This window comes from Cicer arietinum, chromosome 6 (genome assembly GCF_000331145.2).
Source record: "Cicer arietinum cultivar CDC Frontier isolate Library 1 chromosome 6, Cicar.CDCFrontier_v2.0, whole genome shotgun sequence".
Classification (NCBI taxonomy): domain Eukaryota; kingdom Viridiplantae; phylum Streptophyta; class Magnoliopsida; order Fabales; family Fabaceae; genus Cicer; species Cicer arietinum.
The window spans coordinates 22916494-22938287 of record NC_021165.2 but is presented as its reverse complement, the minus strand read 5'-3'; the positions used below and the strand labels follow the sequence as shown (position 1 = coordinate 22938287).

At 33.3% G+C, this 21794-nt stretch overlaps 4 protein-coding genes across 4 annotated transcripts; 2 read left to right on the top strand and 2 right to left on the bottom strand.

Annotated features, from left to right (window-relative positions):
* Window positions 1–468: 468 nt before the first annotated feature.
* Window positions 469–4591, bottom strand: LOC101513525 (auxin-induced protein 6B-like). The gene is made up of 3 exons (XM_004506936.4): window positions 3993–4591; window positions 2100–2104; window positions 469–928 (listed from the first exon to the last, which is right to left on the bottom strand). The coding sequence occupies exons 1-3, from the start codon at window positions 4240–4242 to the stop codon at window positions 641–643; spliced, it is 543 nt and encodes a 180-aa protein (XP_004506993.2). The 5' UTR covers window positions 4243–4591; the 3' UTR covers window positions 469–640.
* LOC101514178 (protein SMALL AUXIN UP-REGULATED RNA 51-like) lies at window positions 1534–5497 on the top strand. Its single transcript, XM_012717649.3, has 2 exons — window positions 1534–1887; window positions 4997–5497. Exons 1-2 carry the CDS (start codon window positions 1661–1663, stop codon window positions 5301–5303), a joined length of 534 nt encoding a protein of 177 aa, XP_012573103.2. The 5' UTR covers window positions 1534–1660; the 3' UTR covers window positions 5304–5497.
* Window positions 5498–6353: 856 nt separating this feature from the next.
* On the bottom strand, window positions 6354–10737 carry LOC101513832 (uncharacterized). The gene is made up of 4 exons (XM_004506937.4): window positions 9957–10737; window positions 7593–7666; window positions 7195–7308; window positions 6354–6819 (listed from the first exon to the last, which is right to left on the bottom strand). Exons 1-4 carry the CDS (start codon window positions 10225–10227, stop codon window positions 6517–6519), a joined length of 762 nt encoding a protein of 253 aa, XP_004506994.2. The 5' UTR covers window positions 10228–10737; the 3' UTR covers window positions 6354–6516.
* On the top strand, window positions 7505–8040 carry LOC105851117 (auxin-induced protein 6B-like). Its single transcript, XM_012717647.3, has one exon. It carries the CDS (start codon window positions 7603–7605, stop codon window positions 7879–7881), a length of 279 nt encoding a protein of 92 aa, XP_012573101.1. The 5' UTR covers window positions 7505–7602; the 3' UTR covers window positions 7882–8040.
* Window positions 10738–21794: the final 11057 nt, after the last annotated feature.

Genomic DNA, 21794 nt, shown 5'->3' with positions numbered 1-21794 from the left:
TTATATATCAGGTTATCATTAGGTACATAGCAAGAACTTGTCACCTTGGTAAGTTTATAAAAAAATGTAGAACATGATGTTATCCCTGTGTATTTTGCATCTTTTCTTCTAGCTAAGTTACCTTATGCATTGCTAATGAATCTTTGTTTGAACTATGTAATTAGTCTTGCTTTATATGAATCTCCTTTCAATATATAATCATGCTTATTTATTTAGAACTTAGTTTTCCACTTTTATACCAACATACACTAATGGTTTGCTGTCACAATTAGCATCTTTACTTTCCAACTTACGGTCAGAAAAAAAAAATTCTAAGAAAATATATAGATAAACCATACTTAAATGGTAGGAAAGAAAGATTTTCCTATTAGAATTAGGCTAGTACCATTCAAAAATATTAATTGCTTTAATGTTAGAAATAAAATGATCTTTCCCTTAAAACTTAATAAACAAAAAACACAGAGGAGCTGCTTGAGTAATCAAATTCATTGTCTTGTCATTAAACACAAAAAAATACATACTCAATGAATTATCAATCTAATGGTAATTTCATTTCTCATCTTTACAATTTAACAATAAGCCTAATTTACAAAAATGTGTCTAGTCTACTATACTATGTCAGTCTCTTCTGTTGGGATATTTATAGCCCGTTCAAGCGAGAAGTTACATGTTGGAAGACATCTTCGTTGCAAGGAATGGTGAGGCCACCCATGGGATGATCATATCCAAACTCTTCTTCAGATTGACTCAATAAGTCTTCAAACATTGGTTGGTTCAAGTATGATATTGGGATCACAAACCGCTTTTGTTTCTCTCCAACATACACTGCAACATAGCCCTTTGCCACTTGTACAGATTTTGATGCTGCTTGGCTAGTAGTTAATGACGCTCGTCGAATAACATTTAATCTGAAACCCATTTTTTTTTGCTTGTTTGAGGGAAGAACTCAAATTTATTAAGGATGTAAGTAAATACTTGTGAAAGCCAATGACTTGTGTTGTTTGTGAAGGCAAAAGTAAGTATATTTATAGCTCTTGAGATTGTATGGAAACCCAATTCCAAGCTAAATGGTTGTTTGAAAGGATAAAATAATAGAGCATAAGATGAGATATCATGTGGTGCTGTCTTAGATTGTAAGGGCAACCTCATATTTTTTCATGCATTAACTAGTACTTGATAATTTTGTAAACATGTTTTAGACATGTTTGCTTCATTATGATAATGCAGATGTCCAACCGATTAACTATAAGGCAATGGACGATGATAGATCATCATAGACCATTCTACATATTTGTGGTTATACTTTCAAGTGGATTAATTATATGCTGGCCTGTACTCAAGAAGGTGGGACTTGTATTATGTACTACATCATTTGATGTTGATCCTTAATAAAGACCTCCAAAGACAACACCATGTGATCTTTCATATGCTCTTGTCTCATGATGATTCAAACCTCATGGCCCTCCTTCACTGATTATTATAGTTGCCGACTATTTGTTACATATCCTTTCATTCACCTATATATATTCATGGCTACAAGTATTAAGGACCAACACAAAATCATTCACATCTTAAGTCTTTTGAGAAACTTGAGTCTTCTACATACAAGTCTTTCTTTTTAAGACCAATTTCATCTCTCTTTTTTTCAACACATAAAATAATGGGTTTTCGTTTACCTAGTATCATCAGAAGAACATCATCTTCAAAAGGTGTAGATGTGCCAAAGGGAAATCTAGCAGTATATGTTGGAGAGGAAATGAAGCGGTTTGTTATTCCCATAGCATACTTGAACCAACCATCGTTTCAAGAATTGTTGCACCAAGCTGAGGAACAATTCGAATATGATCATCCAATGGGTGGTCTCACTATTCCATGCAGAGAAGACGTGTTCTTAGATATCACTTCTCGCTTGAGTAGGTGCTAACCCCTTCAGTAGAAGGAGGTGACATAGATTATTAAATTTTAGTCAATTTGTACATCAGACAGTTTTTTTTTTTTTTCATTTTAGTCTTCCTCCTTTGTAAATGAAAGGGAAAAGAAAAGCATTTGAGAGGGATAGTCATGGTCAATGAGATTATCATCTGTTTAGGAATTTAGACAAATGCTCAGTGAATATATATATATTTTTTTATAACAATATTTGCCAAGATATAATACACAGTAACAGATTTGTCTTGCATATGCTTTTCAAAGTTATATTCCTCAGCATTGCTTCACTGCTGTACAAAAACTACCACCTTAACTTCTAATGAACGGGTGTAAGAAATTAAAAAATGACTATAATTTGTAATTGGTTTTTCTGTTTAGACTTGTTAAACTCAAAATTTCTGATTGGTAAAAATGTGTCATTTTTATTGAAAAATTCTCCTTTAAATAATGTTGATACAGAATGATATGTAGCCTTAAGTCTTGCTATAAAAACTAATCTACGGCTGGACTAATTAATTATGAGAATAATAACATAATTACAGATATCATCAAATCTGCACAATTAATGATTATGAAAACTACCAATTCCATTGACATCCCTCTCAAATTGACGCTGGTGAGTCTATAAGCATCAAATTTGCTGATTAGAAAATTATGTTGTTACAAGGATTTGGTGAGGACATTAGCCAACTGAACCGATGTTGAGACATGAGGCAGAGTAATAACTTTGTGGTCATAGGCTTCCCTAATTGAATGACAATCGACTTCTATGTGCTCTGTTCTTTCGTGATATACTGGTTTGCTGCAATTTATATGACACTTGTATTATCAGCATGCAATGGAGTTGGTTTTGTTTGTGAAAACCAAGTTATGAAAGAAGGTCGCGCAACCAGATAATCTCTGAGCATGCTGCAAACATGGACCGATATTTTGCGCCAGTAGAGGATTTAGATACAAAGTCTTGTTTCTTGCACTTCCAAGAAATAGGGGCATCACCTAAAAATATGCACCAATCGGTGGTAGATTTTCTTGTGTTTGGGCAACCAACCCAATCAGCATCACTGTAAGCTTGAAGTTGTGTTGTTGCACCATCAGGCAATAAGACCGCCACTATGGTCACTTGGAAGCAAGGTTATGTCACAACAAAAATTGAAGAGTATATAATTTATCCATCTCAAATAGACTATATACATCTCCTTGAGTGTGAATTTGAGAGAAGAAACCGTTGGAAAACAGAACATGAATATCAAATGGAATGAAAATATTTCAGAATATGCAAACATATTGGACAAAACACCTAGGAATAATTAATAAAATTTGACAAGAATAGACTATCGCTCACCCTCTCAATTTGGCCTGTTCATGTTTGAGACTTTGGTCTAAAAAAACAAAGCAAAGAACTCAAGTCTCACAAATACTAAATTTGGTTGTTTATAGTTTTAATTATGTCTAGAAATTTTATCTGCAAAAATAATTGGCTCAAGGGGTGGACTTCCATTATCTATCTACTATGACTACTGATGTTGGTCTTTGAGATTCTCCTTGCTGGAGACAACACTATGTGATCTTTTATATGTCCTTGTCTTTCTTAGGTCACACTTTTTATAGATTAAAATTTTGATTAAAAGAGACACACTTCATGCAAAGTCCTAGAAAACTACGAAACTTCAAATAAAAGTTTTAAATGGAGTTTACTTATAGCTTACAAATGAGGTAATTCAAACTTATTAATTTTGCTGATTTAAAATTTCTCAGAATACAAAGTTTTTATTTTCTTATAGCAAGTAGCATTGCTCATATTTCATAAGTCTTTAAGTGCAAGGAGGAGTGAACAGTTTAAGCTTTAACTGATAAACCAAAGACACAAAGGAGTTGCTTGAGTAGTCGAATTCATTGTCATTTAACAAAAAAGTACATACTCAATAAATTTGTCAATCTAATGGTAATTTCTTTTCCCATCTTTACAATTTGACAACATGTCTAATTTACAAAAATGTCTCTACTAAACTATGTCAGTCTCTTTAAATCTGAAATTTATAGGCCATTGAAGCTAGAAGTTATACTTCGGAAGACATCTTCGGTGCAAGGAATGGTGAGGCCACCCATTGGATGATCATATCCAAATTCTTCCTCAACTTGACTCAACAAGTCTTGAAATGAAGGTTGGTTCAAGTATGACACCGGGACTACAAACCGCTTTTGTTTCTCTCCAACATACACTGCAACATAGCCCTTTCTGACTTCTAAAGCTTTTGATGCTGCTGGTCTAGCAGTTACTGATGCCCTTAGACTAGCATGTAAACGGAAACCCATGTTTTGTGCTTGTTTGTTGGAAGAACAAATTCAATACTCAACAGAGCAAAGGACTCAAATTTACTAAGGATGTAACTAAATACTTGAGAAAGCCAATGAGGTGTGTTGTTTGTGAAGGCAAGATTTAGTGTATTTATAGATATTGAGTTTCTATGGAAACCCAATTCCAAGCTAAATGATTGTTTGAAAGGGTAAAATAATAGAGAGCATAGAAAGAGATAGCATGTGGTGTTGTTTAAGATTGTACCCCACCTTTTTAAACAATATTCAATACAAGTGCAACCACATATTTTGTTATGTATTAATTGATAGTTCATAATTTTGTAAACATGCTTTAGACATGTTTTCTTCATTATGATAATGCTGATGTCAAGTTGGTGGACTATAAGGTAAAGAATAGATTATCATAGACCATTCTACATGTTTGTGGTTATACTTTGAAGTGGATTAATTATATGATGGCCTCTACTCAATATGGTGGGACTTGTATTATCTACTACAGCATTTGATGTTGATCCATGAGAAAGTACTCCAAAGACAACACCATGTGATCTTTCACATGCTCTTGTCTCACCTTGACACAAACCTCATGGCCCTCCTTCATTGATCATCATTATAGTTGCCGACTATTTGTTGCATATCCTTTCATCTATATATATTCATGGCTGCAAGCATTTAGGACCAACACAAAATCATTCACATCCCAAGGCATTTGAAGTTCAGAAAATTGAGTCTTAAAAGAGAAAAAAAAAAGTCTTTCTTCTTTTGACAAATCTCTTCTTTCCACACATACAACAATGGGTTTTCGTTTATCTGGTATCATGAGAAGGACAGCATCTTCAAAAGGTGTGGATGTGCCAAAGGGAAATCTAGCAGTATATGTTGGAGAGGAAATGAAGCGATTTGTTATTCCCATATCATACTTGAACCAACCGTTGTTTCAAGAACTGTTGAACCAAGCTGAGGAACAATTCGAATATGATCATCCAATGGGTGGTCTCACTATTCCATGCAGAGAAGACATGTTCTTAGATGTCACTTCTCGTTTAAGTAGGTTCTAATCCCTTTGGTAGAAGAAGTTGACATAGATTATTTAATTTGAGGCAATTTGTACAGAAAACACTTTGTTTTTTCTTTCATTTTAGTTATGGACAAAGAGACTATAACCTGTTTAGGGTATAGGGAAATGTTCAATGAATATAAATTACAAACTTATTTGCCAAGATACAATACAAAGTGACAGATTTGTCTTGCATATGCTCTTCAAAGTTATTTTCCTTTGCATTGCTTCATTGCTGTACTGAAAGTACTAACTTAACTTCTGACAAACGCGGGTAAGGAAATATCGAAATGACTATAGTTTGTGATTGGTTTTTCTATTTAAACAAGCATAGTTTTCATAATATGCACAAAAATCACTCTAAAAAAACTAGAGTGATTAAAAAATTGCACATAACTCAAACTAAAAGTATCAAAATTGTAATTAAATCTATTTTTCTTTAGGCAAATGTTAGAGGTTAGTTTGTGAGAGGAGGAAATATTTGTTAGCAGTAAGGATCAAACTCTGAACCCCCATCTTAATACTCTTTCAATATCTCAACTCATACCATTGAGCTACACTTGAGACATTAATATTATATTTGATATTGATATAATTGAGTAAACCATACTCCTTAAGTTTTAGTTCAACTGGAAAATGCCGAAATTATTAGGTTGAACACGATGTCCTAAGTTCAAACCCGGGACCTCGTAGTTGTGTGTGAGTTTCTGTTGGTAATTATACCATCTCATCTATAGACAAAAAAAAACATACAAGGATGATTATGGATGAATAAAATTTGATCTCGGGCAACAGAGTCCATGTTTTTCCCATCTAAATATTAGAATTAGATTAGACTAGGTTTTTCCGTCTAAACAAAAACTTTTAGAGAGAGTTTTGTCTCCTATGTGGTTCTCTACGGTTCGAGGGTCGAATTATAAAAGTAAGTGCAAGATGTTATAACTTGTTTGAGTACTTTCTGTCCATTTTATCTTTTAGAGACTCCAAACTGAACATTTGACCAATAGATTCTTGGATTTTATGACTGATATGTAAGGGAGAAAAACAGAAATGCAGTAATAATGTTAATAAATTTCTCATTTAGATGAACTTTTTTACAACCAAGTATGATAACAACAAAAGATAAAATCTTTTGAAACTGAGAACTAAACTGCTACAAAATTTGGTCAAATATCTAGTCAGTCTTATGATATCTTCAGACGGTTAGCGTATATTCAATTCAAGCGAGAAGTGATATCTAAGAAAACATCTTCCCTGCAAGGAATTGTGAGACCACCCATTGGATGGTCATACCCAAATTGTTCCTCAACTTGGCTCAACAATTCTTGAAACAATGGTTGGTTTAAGTATGATATGGGAATCACAAACCGTTTCATTTCCTCACCAATATATACTGCTAGATACCCCTTTGGAACGTCCAGACCTTTTGAAGATGATGCCCTTCTGATCATACTAGGTAAACGGAAACCCATTCTTGTATATGTTGGAAAATAAGATATTGGTATTAAAAGGAAAGACTAGTGTATAGAAGGCTAAGTTTCTGAACCTCAAATAATGATTTAGGATGTGAATGATTTTGTGTTGGTCCTAAATGCTTGCAGCCATGAATATATATAGATGAATGAAAGGATATGTAATAGACAGTTGGCAACTTGAATGATCAGTGAAGGAGGGCCATGAGGTATGAGTCATGGCCAGACAAGGGCATATGAAAGATCACATGGTGTTGTCTTAGAGTACTTTGTCAAGGTTCAACACCAAATAGAATAGATAACGAAAGCTCCACATCCTTGAGCAAAGGCCACCATATCAATCTAGCTGATATAATAACAAACATGAAACATGAAAAATGGTCTATGATGATCTATTGTTATCCATTTCCTTATACTTACCAGCTTGACATCAACATTATCATAAATAATGAATAAAACATGTCTAAGCATGTTTACAAAATCATTAAGTACACCAATTAAATCATGAACAGATATGAGGTTGCTCTTGAGCACCTCTCAGTTGGTAGCAAGTGGAAGCTTAGTATTGGACATTTGTTTAAGAAGGTGGGGTACAATCTAAGACAACACCACATGCTATCTCACCTGTATGCTTCTATCCTTTAAACCCCTTCAACAACCGTTTCTATTGGAATTGGATTCTTAGAGAACTTCAAAACTATAAATACACTTCCTCTAAACCTTCACAAACAGCACAAGTCATTGGTATCCTCAAGTATTTAATTGCATATACTTCTTATATTTGAGATTCTTTTTTCTCTGTTCTTCTTGTCTCAAACAATCACAAATATGGGTTTCCGTTTACAAGCTATTCTAAGGGCATCAGTAACTGCTAGACAAGCAGCATCAAAATCTGTAGAAGTGAAAAAGGGCTATGTTGCGGTGTATGTTGGAGAGAAACAAAAGCGGTTTGTAGTGCCTGTATCATACTTGAACCAACCTTCATTTCAAGACTTGTTGAGTCAAGCTGAGGAAGAGTTTGGATATGATCATCCAACGGGTGGCCTCACCATTCCTTGCACCGAAGATGTCTTCGATCATGTAACTTCTTGCTTGAAAGGACTATGAATCTTACACTGTAGCAGACTGACATAGACTAGATTAGTTGACACATTTTTTGTTTATATTAGGCATCTTTTTGACATGTAATTAATTATTACCCTTTTCATGGGAAATGGAGAAATATTGCTATCAGATTAACAAATTCAAAAAATTATTGTCCTCTTTTTTCTTGTGTAGTGGAAGTGAGCAGTTACTTTATCAGTTACAATTTTAACATACTAATGCAAGAATAGCAAGCTGCTTGTTGATGGGGATAAAATGACAATGAATTTCCTCATAAATTTTACAGTAGATATGAATTATGATATTCAGTCAGTGCATAGCTAAAATTTATTTTCCAGAATCAAAGAGACGTATCAAGGATAATTTTATTTGGAACTGCATTGAAAGAATTTTGAGTTTTATACTCAGATGTGTTAAATTAAAACTGATGACCCCAATCAAATTTTTATTCTTCCTTTGTATAGGGTAAAGAACCATCTCAGTGTGATGTTAAGGACACATATTATATAAATTTATCTCAACTTCAATAAACTTATGTACACACTTTTTGCTGAAGATTTATGTGTATAGACTTGTATATGCTACCCTCCATTTTTGTCTTCTGGCTAAGGCAACAATGAAGCCTAATACAAGTTATAGTTAGTTCTAGCCAGTTGAAATGAGATAATCTGTTACTTTTATTTCTCCAAATTAATACTAGCAATAACTATTGATGATTTAGCCAAATTAATAAGGCTTGGCCCAAGGCCTCGTACAAATCAACACAGTTTGACTCAGTTTTCTGCATTCTCAAGATTCTATTCAAAATAGGAATCAATTTTTATTTATTTTGAATGACACATCTTACATGATAGGATTTGGGAAGAAAGAGTTGATTGGTTTAAGATTAACATTTACTAGAAGCAACATGAACAGGTTATATATTAACCTGAGAGTTAAGTGTAGGGCCTTTACCAACAAGAACATGTGGTTACTTATAGGCACTTCCCACCTTACAACAATTTCTCAGTTTGCAATTAAATATTATGTTGCATGGTACTTGTGTGGTTGGAAACAATGGGGTCTTGATGAAGAATACAATCAAAAGGACTTTCCGTGCTCTTAAGTTGTTATGAGTTACGACAAAGAAAACCATTGATTTTCATTGGAGACATTGTAACATGCAACCATTGAGTTTAAGCTCCAAGTCCAGACAGCTAACTAATATGCAAATTATTATAAAAAATTGAAGAAATTTCTCTAGGCTATCATACCACCATTTTAGCAATGAACAGCTTATTATGAATAATCCACATACAGATAAACAAAGTGAAAATTTGAAATGTCTTGAACATAAGAAACAATTAATTACATCTGTTAAACAATAATTAAGTTCCTTACTGTACAAATCTCTTTAATTTCTACAAAGTGGGCCATTTACTCTTTAATCTCTTGTGATTCTTGATGGAGACATATAAGACAATAGCATGTGGTAGTTCATGAGCACTTATCTCTCACGAGAACACATCATATAGCACAGTAACCATTCAATTCAGTAGTTAAGGATATCCATACAAGCACCATAGAATGAGGCGTGTGTTATTCAGTGGAATATTTGACCTTGTTATTGTGCACTTGCTTATGAAGGGAAGGTACCTCATGCATGATTAAGGCTTTGGCGCCCAAAAATTTAATTTCATGTCTGTATTATGTAGTTTTTAAAAATAAAAAAATTAAAACTATTTGGTAAATTTATCTTTCACCTTTGTTCTACGAAAACTGTTTTGCTCTGCTCTTGATTGGTATCATGTATCCCATTCCAGCTTTGAAAATTTTCAGAATACCAATTTTTTCTTATGGCAAGCAACATAACTAAAATAGTCGTATCTCGTAAGTTATTTAGTGCAATAAACCAAAAACATAGACGAGGTGCTCGAGTATTCAAATTCATTGTCATTAAAAAATATATATACTGTATAAATTTGTCAATCTAATGGTCATTTTTTCTCATGTTTACAATTTGAACAGATGCCTAGTTTACAAAAATATCTCTACTAAATTATGTCAGTCTCTTTTGGTGTCAGATTCATAGCTCATTCAAGTCAAGCGAGAAGTTATACGTTGAAATACATCTTCGGTGCAAGGAATTGTGAGGCCACCCATTGGATGATCATATCCAAACTCTTCTTCAGCTTGACTCAACAAGTCTTGAAATGATGGTTGGTTCAAGTATGATATTGGGATCACAAACCGCTTATGTTTCTCTCCAACATACACCGCAACATAGCCTTTTGGCACTTTTGCTGATTTTGAAGCTGCTTGGATAGAAGTTAATGATGCTTGTCGAATAACATTTAACCGAAAACCCATTTTGTGTGCTTCTTTGAGGGAAGTAGAGCAAAGGCCTAAAAATATTTAGAAGGATGTATTGTAACTAATACTTGAGGATGTCAATGAATTGTGTTGTTTTTGAAGGAAACTGTAAGTATATTTATAGCTATTGAGGTTCTCTTGGAAACCAAATTCCAAGCTAAATTTAGGGTAGAGAAAATAAGATGATATAGCATGTGGTGTGGTCTAAAGATTGTACCTCACCTTCCCAAGTACAACCTCATATTTGTTCATACATTAACTAGTCCTTCATAATTTTCTGAGCATGCTTTAGACATGTTTTCTTCACTATGATAGTGTTGATGTCCAGTTGGTAAGTGTATAGATCATGATAGATCAACCTACATGTTTGTGATTATACGTCTGTATTATTTCAAGTGAATTAATATGCTAGCATTTTCACAATGAGGTGGGACTTGTATTATCTATTACTATGACATTTGAGCATTTGATGTTGAAATTTTAGAAAGACATCTAAGGCAACACCATGTGATCTATATGCCCTTGTCTCCCTTAGTTTCTGTGGCACCCATGCATCTCGATTCTTATGGCCCTCCTTCACTAATAGTTCAAGTTGCCAACTGTTTGTTACATATCCTTTCAATAATATATGTTCACTATATATATTCATTGCTGCAAGCATTTTCAACCAACACAAAATCATTCACAATTCAAAGCATTTGAAATTCAGAAACATTCTTCTTACACACAAGTCTTTCATTTGTAGACCAATATCTTCTTTTCAAAAGACATACAAGAATGGGTTTTCGTTTACCGAGTATCATCAGAAGAGCTGCAAACCAAGCATCTTCAAAAGGTGTGGATGTGCCAAAGGGCTATCTTGCAGTGTATGTAGGAGAGAAAATGAAGCGGTTCGTGATCCCAGTATCATATTTGAACCAAACATCATTCCAAGAATTGTTGAGCCAAGCTGAGGAACAATTCGGATATGACCATCCAACAGGCGGTCTCATGATTCCTTGCAGAGAAGACGTTTTCCTAGATATCACTTCTCGTTTGAATTTGTGTTGATCCCTTCGAAAGAAGGAGCTGACATAGATTATTTGAGGAAATTTTGTACAGTAGGCACTCACTTATTTTTCATTATAGTCTACCTTTTGTATGTGAAAGAAAAACAACTTACTGAGATGATTATGGACAAAGAGATTATGACTTATTTAGGAAAGTTTTCAATGAATTTGTATTAAAAAATACATGCAGAAATATAATACAAAAGAGATATACTTTTCTTGCATATACTCTTCTGATATAATGCCTTTTAACTTTTCTTCTGTTGCATAATTCATGAAGAACAAGTTTTACCTTACTGTGAAAGAAGCAATAATATGTTTCATTTGAAAACCATCCTTGAGTCTATACTGTTTTTGGGTCAGTAATAGTTTTGTTGGATTGTTACTAAGAGAAATCCGTTGCTTTGATTCGTTCAGCATATTTTGGAATCATAGGAAATAGGTCAAACGAAGCAGTGGATTAGGATCCATCTGGTTGAAGTTTAGTCTTAACTTTCAGTATTAGTACTTCACAAGAACTAAAAAGAGATAAATAAAAATTTATAGACTCAAGAATAAACTTGTACACATGATTAATGCAAAGATTAAATTGGAAGTAATGATTTCATACTTCATGCTTTGTAGGAATTGATCATCCCTAGGATGATTTACAATTATATATTGAATGGAAGTTTAATGTACGAATCATTTATCCTCTGATATAGAATGTCATGTAACTCTCTAGTTTAGGAATAGTCATTAAATCCAAGTACGATTTTAAATTATCTTTCGTGGTGTTTTCTCTTATTTAAGGTCAACTATCATATATTTTGTTTAAGGTTAAAAGTTCAGTTACATTAGGAATTTGGATTTAACTTCATTGCTTAATAAACCATTTATTTGTTTTCACCTAACAATTAAAGGTTTTGAAAGAGTTGGCTCGTGATGTGGTATTAGAACTTTTATGACCAAGTCTAGAATTTGACCCTTGAAATCCTTATTCTTATAAGATATTATAAACTTATCAGACAACAGTAGCAACATAACATCAGATGTTATAAACAGTAATAAAATAAAGAAAACGAAGTTAATATGCATAAAGGTGACTTCTAATATATATAATTTTTCATGCAAAAATAAGATGTATAAAAAAGGTCATTGAGATTTGGCCTAAAAGTCAAATATCTCTCCATTCAATGACATTTCCTCTTAGAAAATAGTGAAAAATGAAAGTGCCTCATGTGCAATTTGTCTAAACTAAGTAATATCTATGTGAGTCTACTTTGGTGAGATAGTCTACTTTAGTGAGATTTAACATTCACAGGTGAGAAGTGAGTTCTAAGAAATTTTCTTCTCCGCAAAGAATTGTGAGACCACCCATTGAATGATCATATCCAAATTCTTGTTCGGATTGACTTAATAATTCTTGAAAGGAAGGTTGATTCAAGAATGAAATGAGAATCACAAACCGCTTCATTTTCTCTCCAACATAAACTGCAAGATAGCCTTTTGGTATTTCAACAGCCTTGGAAGATGATGATCTTCTAATACCAGGTAAGCGGAAGCCCATATTGTTATTATGAGTTGCAAAACACAAATAAATGCAACAGCTTGTGTACCAAATAAAGAAATAAATATTTTGAATTTGTATTTTATGAGTGACTTGTATTGCTGCTGCTTGAGAATGTCATGATGATGAGTATATATAGATAGATATAGTTATTACAAGTAACAGAAAGGAAGAATGAATTATTATATCAAAGAATAGAAAAGAGTACATCTTATATACTAAGAATGTCTAACTAACTTTGTAACTAACTTAATATAAAAAAACTAATTTATTATATCCAATATCCCCTCAAGCTGCAGCATATATATTCTTAATGCTCAGCTTGGACAAAAGAGACTGAAAATGAGCTGGATGCAATGGTTTGGTGTGAAGATCTGCCAATTGGGCCAAAGTGGGAATTGATAGAAGTTTGATGATGTTAGCTTGGACTTTATCCCTTATGAGATGACAATCGATTTCAATATGCTTGGTTCTCTCATGCATAGCTGGATTTTGAGCAATTTGTATGGCAGAACGATTGTCACAATATAGAGGAACTGGTTGTTGCATAAGTTGTTTAAGATCATGAAGTAAATAGAGCAGCCACTGGATTTCACAAGCTGTGGAGGCTAATGCTCTATATTCAGCCCCAGTAGAGGATCTGGATATGGTTTCCTGCTTCTTTGATTTCCAGCTGATTAATGAAGATCCATAGAAAACATTAAAACCAGTAATGGATTTTCTGGTGTCAGGACAGTCTGCCCAATCTGAGTCACTAAAAGCTTTGAGAGAAGGTTCTGTGGTGGAAGAGAAAATAGACCCTGTCCTGGATTGTTTTTGATGTATCTCAACACTCTTATTGCTGCAGCATAATGATCTTCCATAGGATTAGAAAGAAACCGACTAAGTGTGCTAACAGCATAACACAAATCTGGTCTAGTGTTAGTAAGATAAAGCAGTCGGCTAAGTAATATTCGATAAGCATGACTATCAGCGTAAGGTGTTCCTTTTGATAGAGAGAACTTGGTTCCTGGCTGCATAGGTGTAGAAACAGGTTGACAAGCTAATAATCCTGCATCTTCTAACAATTCTAGAGCATACTTTCGTTGTGACAAAATAATTCCCTGGTGAGATCTTGCCACTTCTAAGCCTAGGAAATATTTGAGCTGTCCTAGATCCTTGATTTTGAATTTTTCATCTAATAGAGCTTTTACAGTATTGATCTCTATAATGTCATTTCCAGCCAAAACTATGTCATCCACATAAACAAGTAGAACAGTGATATGATCAGAATTGCTTTTGACAAAAAGAGAGTAATCAGATTTTGATTGTATGTAATTCATTGACAATAGAGTAGTTGTCAACTTATGATTCCATTGCCTGCTTGCTTATTTAAGACCATATAAAGACTTAACAAGTTTGCAAACCTGTCCTGATTTTGCTGTCTGATATCCAAGAGGCAAAGACATATAGACCTCCTCATCCAGGTCTCCATGTAAGAAAGCATTATTTACATCTAATTGATGTAAATACCAATGCTTTGAAGCTGCCAGAGCAAGAACCAGCCTTACTGTTGTGAGCAAGAACCAGCATTATTTACACCAACCATGCTCTGATACCATATTACAAGTAACAGAAAGGAAGAATGAATTATTATATCAAAGAATAGAAAAGAGTACATCTTATATACTAAGAATGTCTAACTAACTTAATATAAAAAAACTAATTTATTACATCCAATAATAGTCTTTGTGGACTGGAAACTAACAATTCTCTGCTGAATTGTGTGGTTGTTTTATGTGTGGAAACTATTATTTGATAAGAGACAAGGGCCAATGAGATATCCCATGCTCTTGTTTCATGGTTGTTTAACTGTATCATTAATTACTTAAGACTTAAAAACTTATGCCCCTTTAGAAAGAGATTTTACAACAATAAGCTAATAATAGAATTATCGCAGCAGACAAGCTGAAAACATATCTTCCAAAATTATTGTTAAACAACCAGAAAATTGGCTCTTGGGATCTGATATGTGTGTCCCGAATTAGGGTTTTATCCCTTTTGCTTTGATATTTCTCAGCATTACAACATTTACATATAATAATTACAAATTAAGCGGATCAAATCAAATCCTGATTTGTCAAACTTATTTTAGGAAAACTGATAAATATAATTACAAATTAATATTATTTCCTGATTCACATCCCCTCAAATTGATGCGGCTGGTCAAGGAGCATCAATTTGCTAACTAAAGATGGCGCGTGTGAGGAACAGCTTTGGTAAGAATGTCTGCAACTTGAAACTGAGTATTGATGTGAGGGATGAATATAACTTGATTATCATAGGCCTCACGGATAGAGTGACAATCTACTTCAATATGTTTGGTGCACTCATGAAAAACAGGATTTGTAACAATTTGAATAGCACTTGCATTGTCAGCATAGAGAGACGTTGGCTCTGTTTGAGGGAATCCAAGTTCAGCCAAAAGACCACGAAGCCAAATTATCTCATAACAAGCAGTAGACATAGCACGATACTCTGATTCAGTAGATGATTTAGAGACTCTTGTTTTTTTCTTACTTTTCCATGATATCAGTGGAGAACCGAGAAACATGCACCAACCGGTGACAGATCGCCGAGTGTTGGGACACCCAGCCCAATCAGCATCACTATAGGCAATCAATTTGGGAACTATGTCAATGGGAAAGAAGAGACCTCGTTGAGATGTACCTAGCAAATAGCGAACTATGCCATGAACTGCTGCCAAGTGAAGGTCGCGAGGAGAGTGCATGAACTCACTTACTTGTTGAACAGCAAATGATAAGTCAGCACGAGTAATTGTCAATCCTAAGATACAAGATTGCTTAAATAACTTAAGGCAAATAAAAAATGTAGATATTTTGGATTTTGAGGCACTTAGATTAGATTTTTTTTTTGAGCTAGTTAGAATGATAAAATTTCAAATTTTACGGCAACTTTCGTTGATATTCAGCACAAGTAGTACATGAATCTGATACATAAAACATCATCAATGAATTTTGAAAATTTTGAGACGTATCTAAATGTTCAATGAATTATAGTCATTGTTATTGACATTGTACACTATGAAGGGAAGGCACCTCATGGTTCATGTCTGATAAATAACATATCTGCCCTTACTAGCAACCATGTGTTTCATTAGTGCTTTGAAATTTATCAGAACACCAACTTTGTATTTTCTCATTGGAAGTAACCTTGCTCATATTTTGCAAGTTTTAAAACTGATAAATAAAAAAACACATAGAAGCTACTTGAGTGGTCGAACTCATTGCCATCAAATACAAAACACATACTCAAAATGTTTTCATTCTTATAGAGAGTTGTAATTTGATTTCCAATTTCAATGGAAAAGGGGAACTTTACAATTTGATATGATTCTTAATGTACAAAATGTTCTCAACTAATCTATGTCAGTTTCCTACAATGTTAGATTCATGTCATGTTTCATAGCCCAGCCAAGCTAGAAGTTATATGTTGGAAGACATCTTCACTACAAGGAATAGTGAGGCCACCCATGGGATGATCATATCCGAACTCTTCTTCGGCTTGATCCAACAAGTTTTGAAACGATGGTTGGTTCAAGTATGATATCGGGATCACAAATCTCTTTTGTGTCTCTCCAACATACACCGCAAAATATCCCTTTGGCATGTTCACATCTTTTGAAGCTGCTCGGTTTGCAACAAATGATGCCCTTCTGATGATACTATGGAAACGAAAACCCATTGTTGTATGTGTTAAAACTTGAGGAGAAAATTGTTTTTAAATAGACTTCAAAGAAAGAAGCAAATTTTAGGATGTGAATGATTTGTGTTGGTTCTAAATGCTTGCAGCCATGAATATATATAGATAAATGAAAATTGAGAAACCATTGGCTACTTGAATGATTGGTGTAGAAGGAGGGGTATACTATAGTTTAGGATTAGGATGGGGTCATAGGATCAACAGGGAGACAAGAGCATATGTAAGTTCACATGGTATTGTCTTAGAAGTTTTTCTCAAAGATCAAATGTCATAATAGATAATACAAGTCCCACATTCTATAAAGAAAAGCAACATATCACCCCACCAGAAAATAGACTTATCCATGCAAGAGAAAGTTTAATTGACCTTGATAATTATTTAGGAAGGCAGGGACCGCAAAGTTCTTGTATGCAAGTCTCATGGGGATTGTCTTGCAAAAATATAAAATGTGGTGCATAGTGGATTGTGTTCAATATTGGTTCTCTTCTTGTCTCTTAACATTGTTTCTTATTAATCAGGTCCTTCTCAAGGTTTAATTCAAAAGTTGGACATAAATAAATAAAATAATATTAGTTGGTAGATGCATATCAGCTTCATTGTCAATATAAAGAAACATGTGAGATGTCTAATGCATGTCTACCATTGCAGTGTCTTAAATTTCAAGGGGATTATCTGTTGGCCATTATTCATAATGTAGGGTATGTACATGTTATCCCATTTAACTTCCTAATCCTTGAAAATGATCTCTTTAAGACAAGACCATGTGATCCCTTATCCCTCACTAGGCCCTATCACATCACATTGGTGTGCAAAGGCCCTTAGCAACTATATATACACTATTCCTTGGGCTCTCAAACAACACAATTCTTTTGCATCCTAAATTATCAGAACTCAAATATTTCATTCTCATTCAATCCTCTGACATCATTAATAATTTTGTGTGTAGAACTAAAAAAAACAATGGGCTTCCGCATAGCAAGTATTATCAAAAGGGCATCATTTCCCAACACTCAAGCGTCTACCAAGGGATTTGAAGTCCCAAAAGGCTATCTCGGAGTGTATGTTGGAGATAAAATGAGGCGATTCGTGATTCCAGTATCATACTTGAACCAACCATTGTTTCAAGAATTACTACATCAAGCTGAACAAGAATTTGGATATGATCATCCAATGGGTGGTCTAACAATTCCATGCAGTGAGGATGAATTCCTAAACCTCAGTTCTCGTTTGAATGAGTTGTAAATCATGCTGAGGGATATTAAGATAGATTAGTTGAGGCAAATTTGTATAGAAGGATTTTCTTCAGTTATGAAGATTTTTCATTTTTTTTATTCATTGTATCATTCCTAGGGAAATAGAAAATGTTTCCTGAATGAGAATGTTATGAATCATATGACATAATATGACATAAGAGACAACATTGTTAATATATAGTAGCATCAAGAATCTGTTATCAAATTTTATTTGACATAAACCGAGCATATCAGTATTTAATAGGGATTAAGTACAATGACTATTTTGGAAATATTGAACATATTATTTGATAGTGGTTGTGACTTGTGATTGCTGCCTTATTGTATTTCAAACTGTACGTACTTTAGGTTTTTTTTTAGCTAAAAGAAATTTATTTAAGAAATTAATAATGAAAACAAAGAACTGGGGGACAAGAACCCCAGGGAAAAAAAAACAAGCAAAATAAAAAATATCAAAGACCAAATTATGGTTTTCTTAAGCACTTAGATTATTGTCTCCATTTGATATTAGATTTTTTTTTCTTTCTTTTTCCCATTTTGGTCACTAAGCTTGTTAGAATGATACAAGTTCAAAATTTTTAGCTACTTTCGTTTACCTTCAGCACAAATAGCACTGGAATCTGTTCAAGCATTGAGATTTGAGATGTTCACCAACAATATTTTGTGGTCTTTTGTTTTATCTTGAAGGTTATTTTTTTGTTCAAGTTACCTCTGCATGAAGTATGGTGATCCATACTTATTGGAGTGATTTAAGACTTTGTAATTATAGTTAGGTGACAGACCACCATGTTGTCTTATTGTTTTTCTCTTTCTGTTTTTTATATATTGTATCAAAAACAATATTTTGGTAGTGAATGAAAGTGATCTCATGTTTGTAAATTTTTTAAAGAAACTAACAGAATCTGATAAGTACAACGTTATCAATGAATTTTGAAAATTTTAAGACATATTTAAATGTTCAATAGGCAGAACTTAGATAATAGAAAATCTATAGATACACAACTAAGTCATTGTAATTGTTAACTATGAAAGGAAGTCACCTCAAAACTCATGAGTCATGTATGATAAATACAACCTCTGCCATTGCTAGCAATCATGTGTTTCAGTAATGCTTTGAAATTATCAGAACGCCAATTTTTTTTTTTTTTTGCTCATAGCAAGCAACCTTGCTCATATTTTGTAAGTTCTTAAACATTTTAACCGATAAATAAAAAACACATTGGAGCTGCTTGAGTAGTCAAATTCATTGTCTTAATTAAAATACACATACTCTATAAATTTATCATTCTAATAGTAATTTGTTTTCTCATTTCATTGGAAAAGGGGATCTTTACAATTTGATGTAATTCCTAATGTACAAAATATCTCAACTAATCTAAGTCAGTTTCCTAAAATATCAGATGCATGTCATTTTTCATAGTCCATTCCAATGAGAAGTTATATGTTGGAAGACATCTTCGGTGCAAGGAATGGTGAGGCTACCCATAGGATGATCATAACCAAACTCTTCTTCAGCTTGACTCAACAAGTCTTGAAATGATGGTTGGTTTAAGTATGATATTGGGATCATAAACCGTTTTTGTTTCTCTCCAACATACACTGCAAGAAAAAACTCATTTGGTTGAAGCTGTTGGTCTATCAATTAATAGTGCTCGCCGAATAACATTTAACCGGAAACCCATTTTTTGTCCTTGTTTGAGGGAAGAAAAAATGATGTAACTAATACTTGAGGATATCAATGACTTTTGCTGTTTTTGAAGGCAATTGTAATTATATTTATAGTAATTGAGGTTCTCTGGAAACCCAATTCCAAGCTAAATTATTGTTTGAAAGAGTTAAAAGCATAGAATGAGATAGCATGTGGTATTGTCTTAAGATTGTACCCCACCTTCTCAAACAATGTCCAATACAAAGCCTCCACTTGCAACTAAGTGAGAGGTGCTTAAGTGCAACCTCATATTTGTTCATGCATTAACTAGTACTTGATCATTTTTTAAACATGCTTTAGCCATGTTTTCTTCATTATGTCCAGTTGATAAGTGACTATAAGGCAGTGATGGATAACTATAGATAGACCATTATAGACCAAACTATATGTTTGTGATTATATTTTATACATCTGTATTATTTCAAGTGAATTATTGTGCTAGCATTAGCACTAGGAGGTGGGACTTACATTATCTATTATTATGACATTTGAGTATTTGATGTTGAAAGTTGATAAAACCATCTAAGACAACACCATGTGATCTATTATATGCCCTTGTCTCCCTTTGATTCTATGGCCCCCATGCATATCTATTCTCATGGTCTTCCTTCACTGATAATTCAAGTTGCCAATTGTACGTTTGTTAAATATCTTTTCAATCATCTATATATATATTCATGGCTGCAAGCATTTAGAACCAACACAAAATCATTCACAACCCAAAGCATTTGAAATTCAGAAACATTCTTCTTATACACAAGTCTTTCATTTTTAGACCAGTATCTTCTTTTTACAAGAAATACAAGAATGGGTTTTCGTTTACCTACTATCATAAGAAGGGCAACATCTTCAAAAAGTGTGGATGTGCCAAAAGGCTATCTTGCGGTATATGTAGGAGAGAAAATGAAGCGGTTTGTGATTCCTGTATCATACTTGGACCAAACATGGTTTCAAGAATTATTGTGCCAAGCTGAGGAACAATTCGGATATGATCATCCTATGGGTGGTCTAACTATTCCATGTGGAGAAGATTTGTTCTTAGATATCACTTCTCGCTTGAATACTTGCTAAATCCATTTGTGGAAGTAGCTGACAGATTATTTAAGACAATTTTGTACAGCAGGCACTTGAGTATAGTTATGGACAGTGAGAGTAGAACTTGTGTAGGACAATTTTCAATGAATTTATGTAGTAAACTTTTTTACCAAAATATAATACAAAGAGACAGAGATCTATGTTCATTATTTTATTTTGTTGTGCTTTCACTGACAAAACTAACTTCTAATAGAGCCTCCAATTCCTTATGGTAACGGATTCTAAAATCCATATGCTACTGACTGATACAACCAATTGGAACTATTTCCCCCACAATCAATTAATATATTTATAAATTAAATTTTAATGTAATATGTATTTTTTACTTTTTCTTGATTTCATTGTACATATCATCTACCATGAGATATTAATCTGAACCATGAAATTTTGTACCTCTAACTTATACAAATTTAAGTAGTTTGTGAACTTTAACTAGACGTCTCATTTTATTTAATTTCATTTAAAACTAAAATCCTCTTATTTGTTAAAGACATTAGAAAATGGCGGGAAATAGATCAACGAAACGAATCGGTGGATTAAGACCAACCTTGTTATTCCACCTAAATTTGTCGGTAATTGTAATTCAGTATGGACTGATTATGGACATATTAATCTATGAAAGATTTAAATTTCATTAGAAAATTAGTCCACGTTGCGATAACATTAATACGAAATTAACGTAAAGAGGTCAAATATTCAATTAACAAATCATATCATAATCTATAAAGTTAAAAAGTTTAAATATAGATTATGTTGATTATTATTTTATAATTTCAAAGATATATTTGTTAATTTGCAAAACCCATAGATTAATTTGACTTACGCTTACGATTTGAATAATCAATTTGCACAAATAAATTTAATACATTTGAGCATAAAATTCAAAATTCTTTCAATGCAGTTCCAAATAAATTTATCCTTGATAATTCTCTTTGATTATGGAAAATAAACTTGAGCTATGCACTGACTGTGAATATCATAATTCATATATACTGTAAAATTTATGAGGAAATTCGTGTCATTTTATCTCCATCAACAAGCAGCTTGCTTTTTTTGCATTAGCATGTTCAAATTGTAACTGATAAAGTTACTGCTCACTTTCACTACACAAGAAAAAAGAGGACAATAATTTTTTGAATTTGTTAATC

Bases quoted from the DNA above. Each gene is read 5' to 3' on its own strand.
- LOC105851117 (XM_012717647.3), top strand. From the start codon at position 7,603: ATGGGTTTCCGTTTACAAGCTATTCTAAGGGCATCAGTAACTGCTAGA.
- LOC101514178 (XM_012717649.3), top strand. From the start codon at position 1,661: ATGGGTTTTCGTTTACCTAGTATCATCAGAAGAACATCATCTTCAAAA. The intron at 1,888-4,996 runs GTTCTTAGATAT...GAAAAAAAAAAG, and splicing joins ATTCCATGCAGAGAAGACGT to TCTTTCTTCTTTTGACAAAT.
- LOC101513525 (XM_004506936.4), bottom strand. From the start codon at position 4,242: ATGGGTTTCCGTTTACATGCTAGTCTAAGGGCATCAGTAACTGCTAGA.
- LOC101513832 (XM_004506937.4), bottom strand. From the start codon at position 10,227: ATGGGTTTTCGGTTAAATGTTATTCGACAAGCATCATTAACTTCTATC. The intron at 7,309-7,592 runs GTTTGAGACAAG...ACCAACTGAGAG, and splicing joins GGAAACCCATATTTGTGATT to GTGCTCAAGAGCAACCTCAT. The intron at 6,820-7,194 runs GTAAGTATAAGG...TCTATACACTAG, and splicing joins ATAATGTTGATGTCAAGCTG to TCTTTCCTTTTAATACCAAT.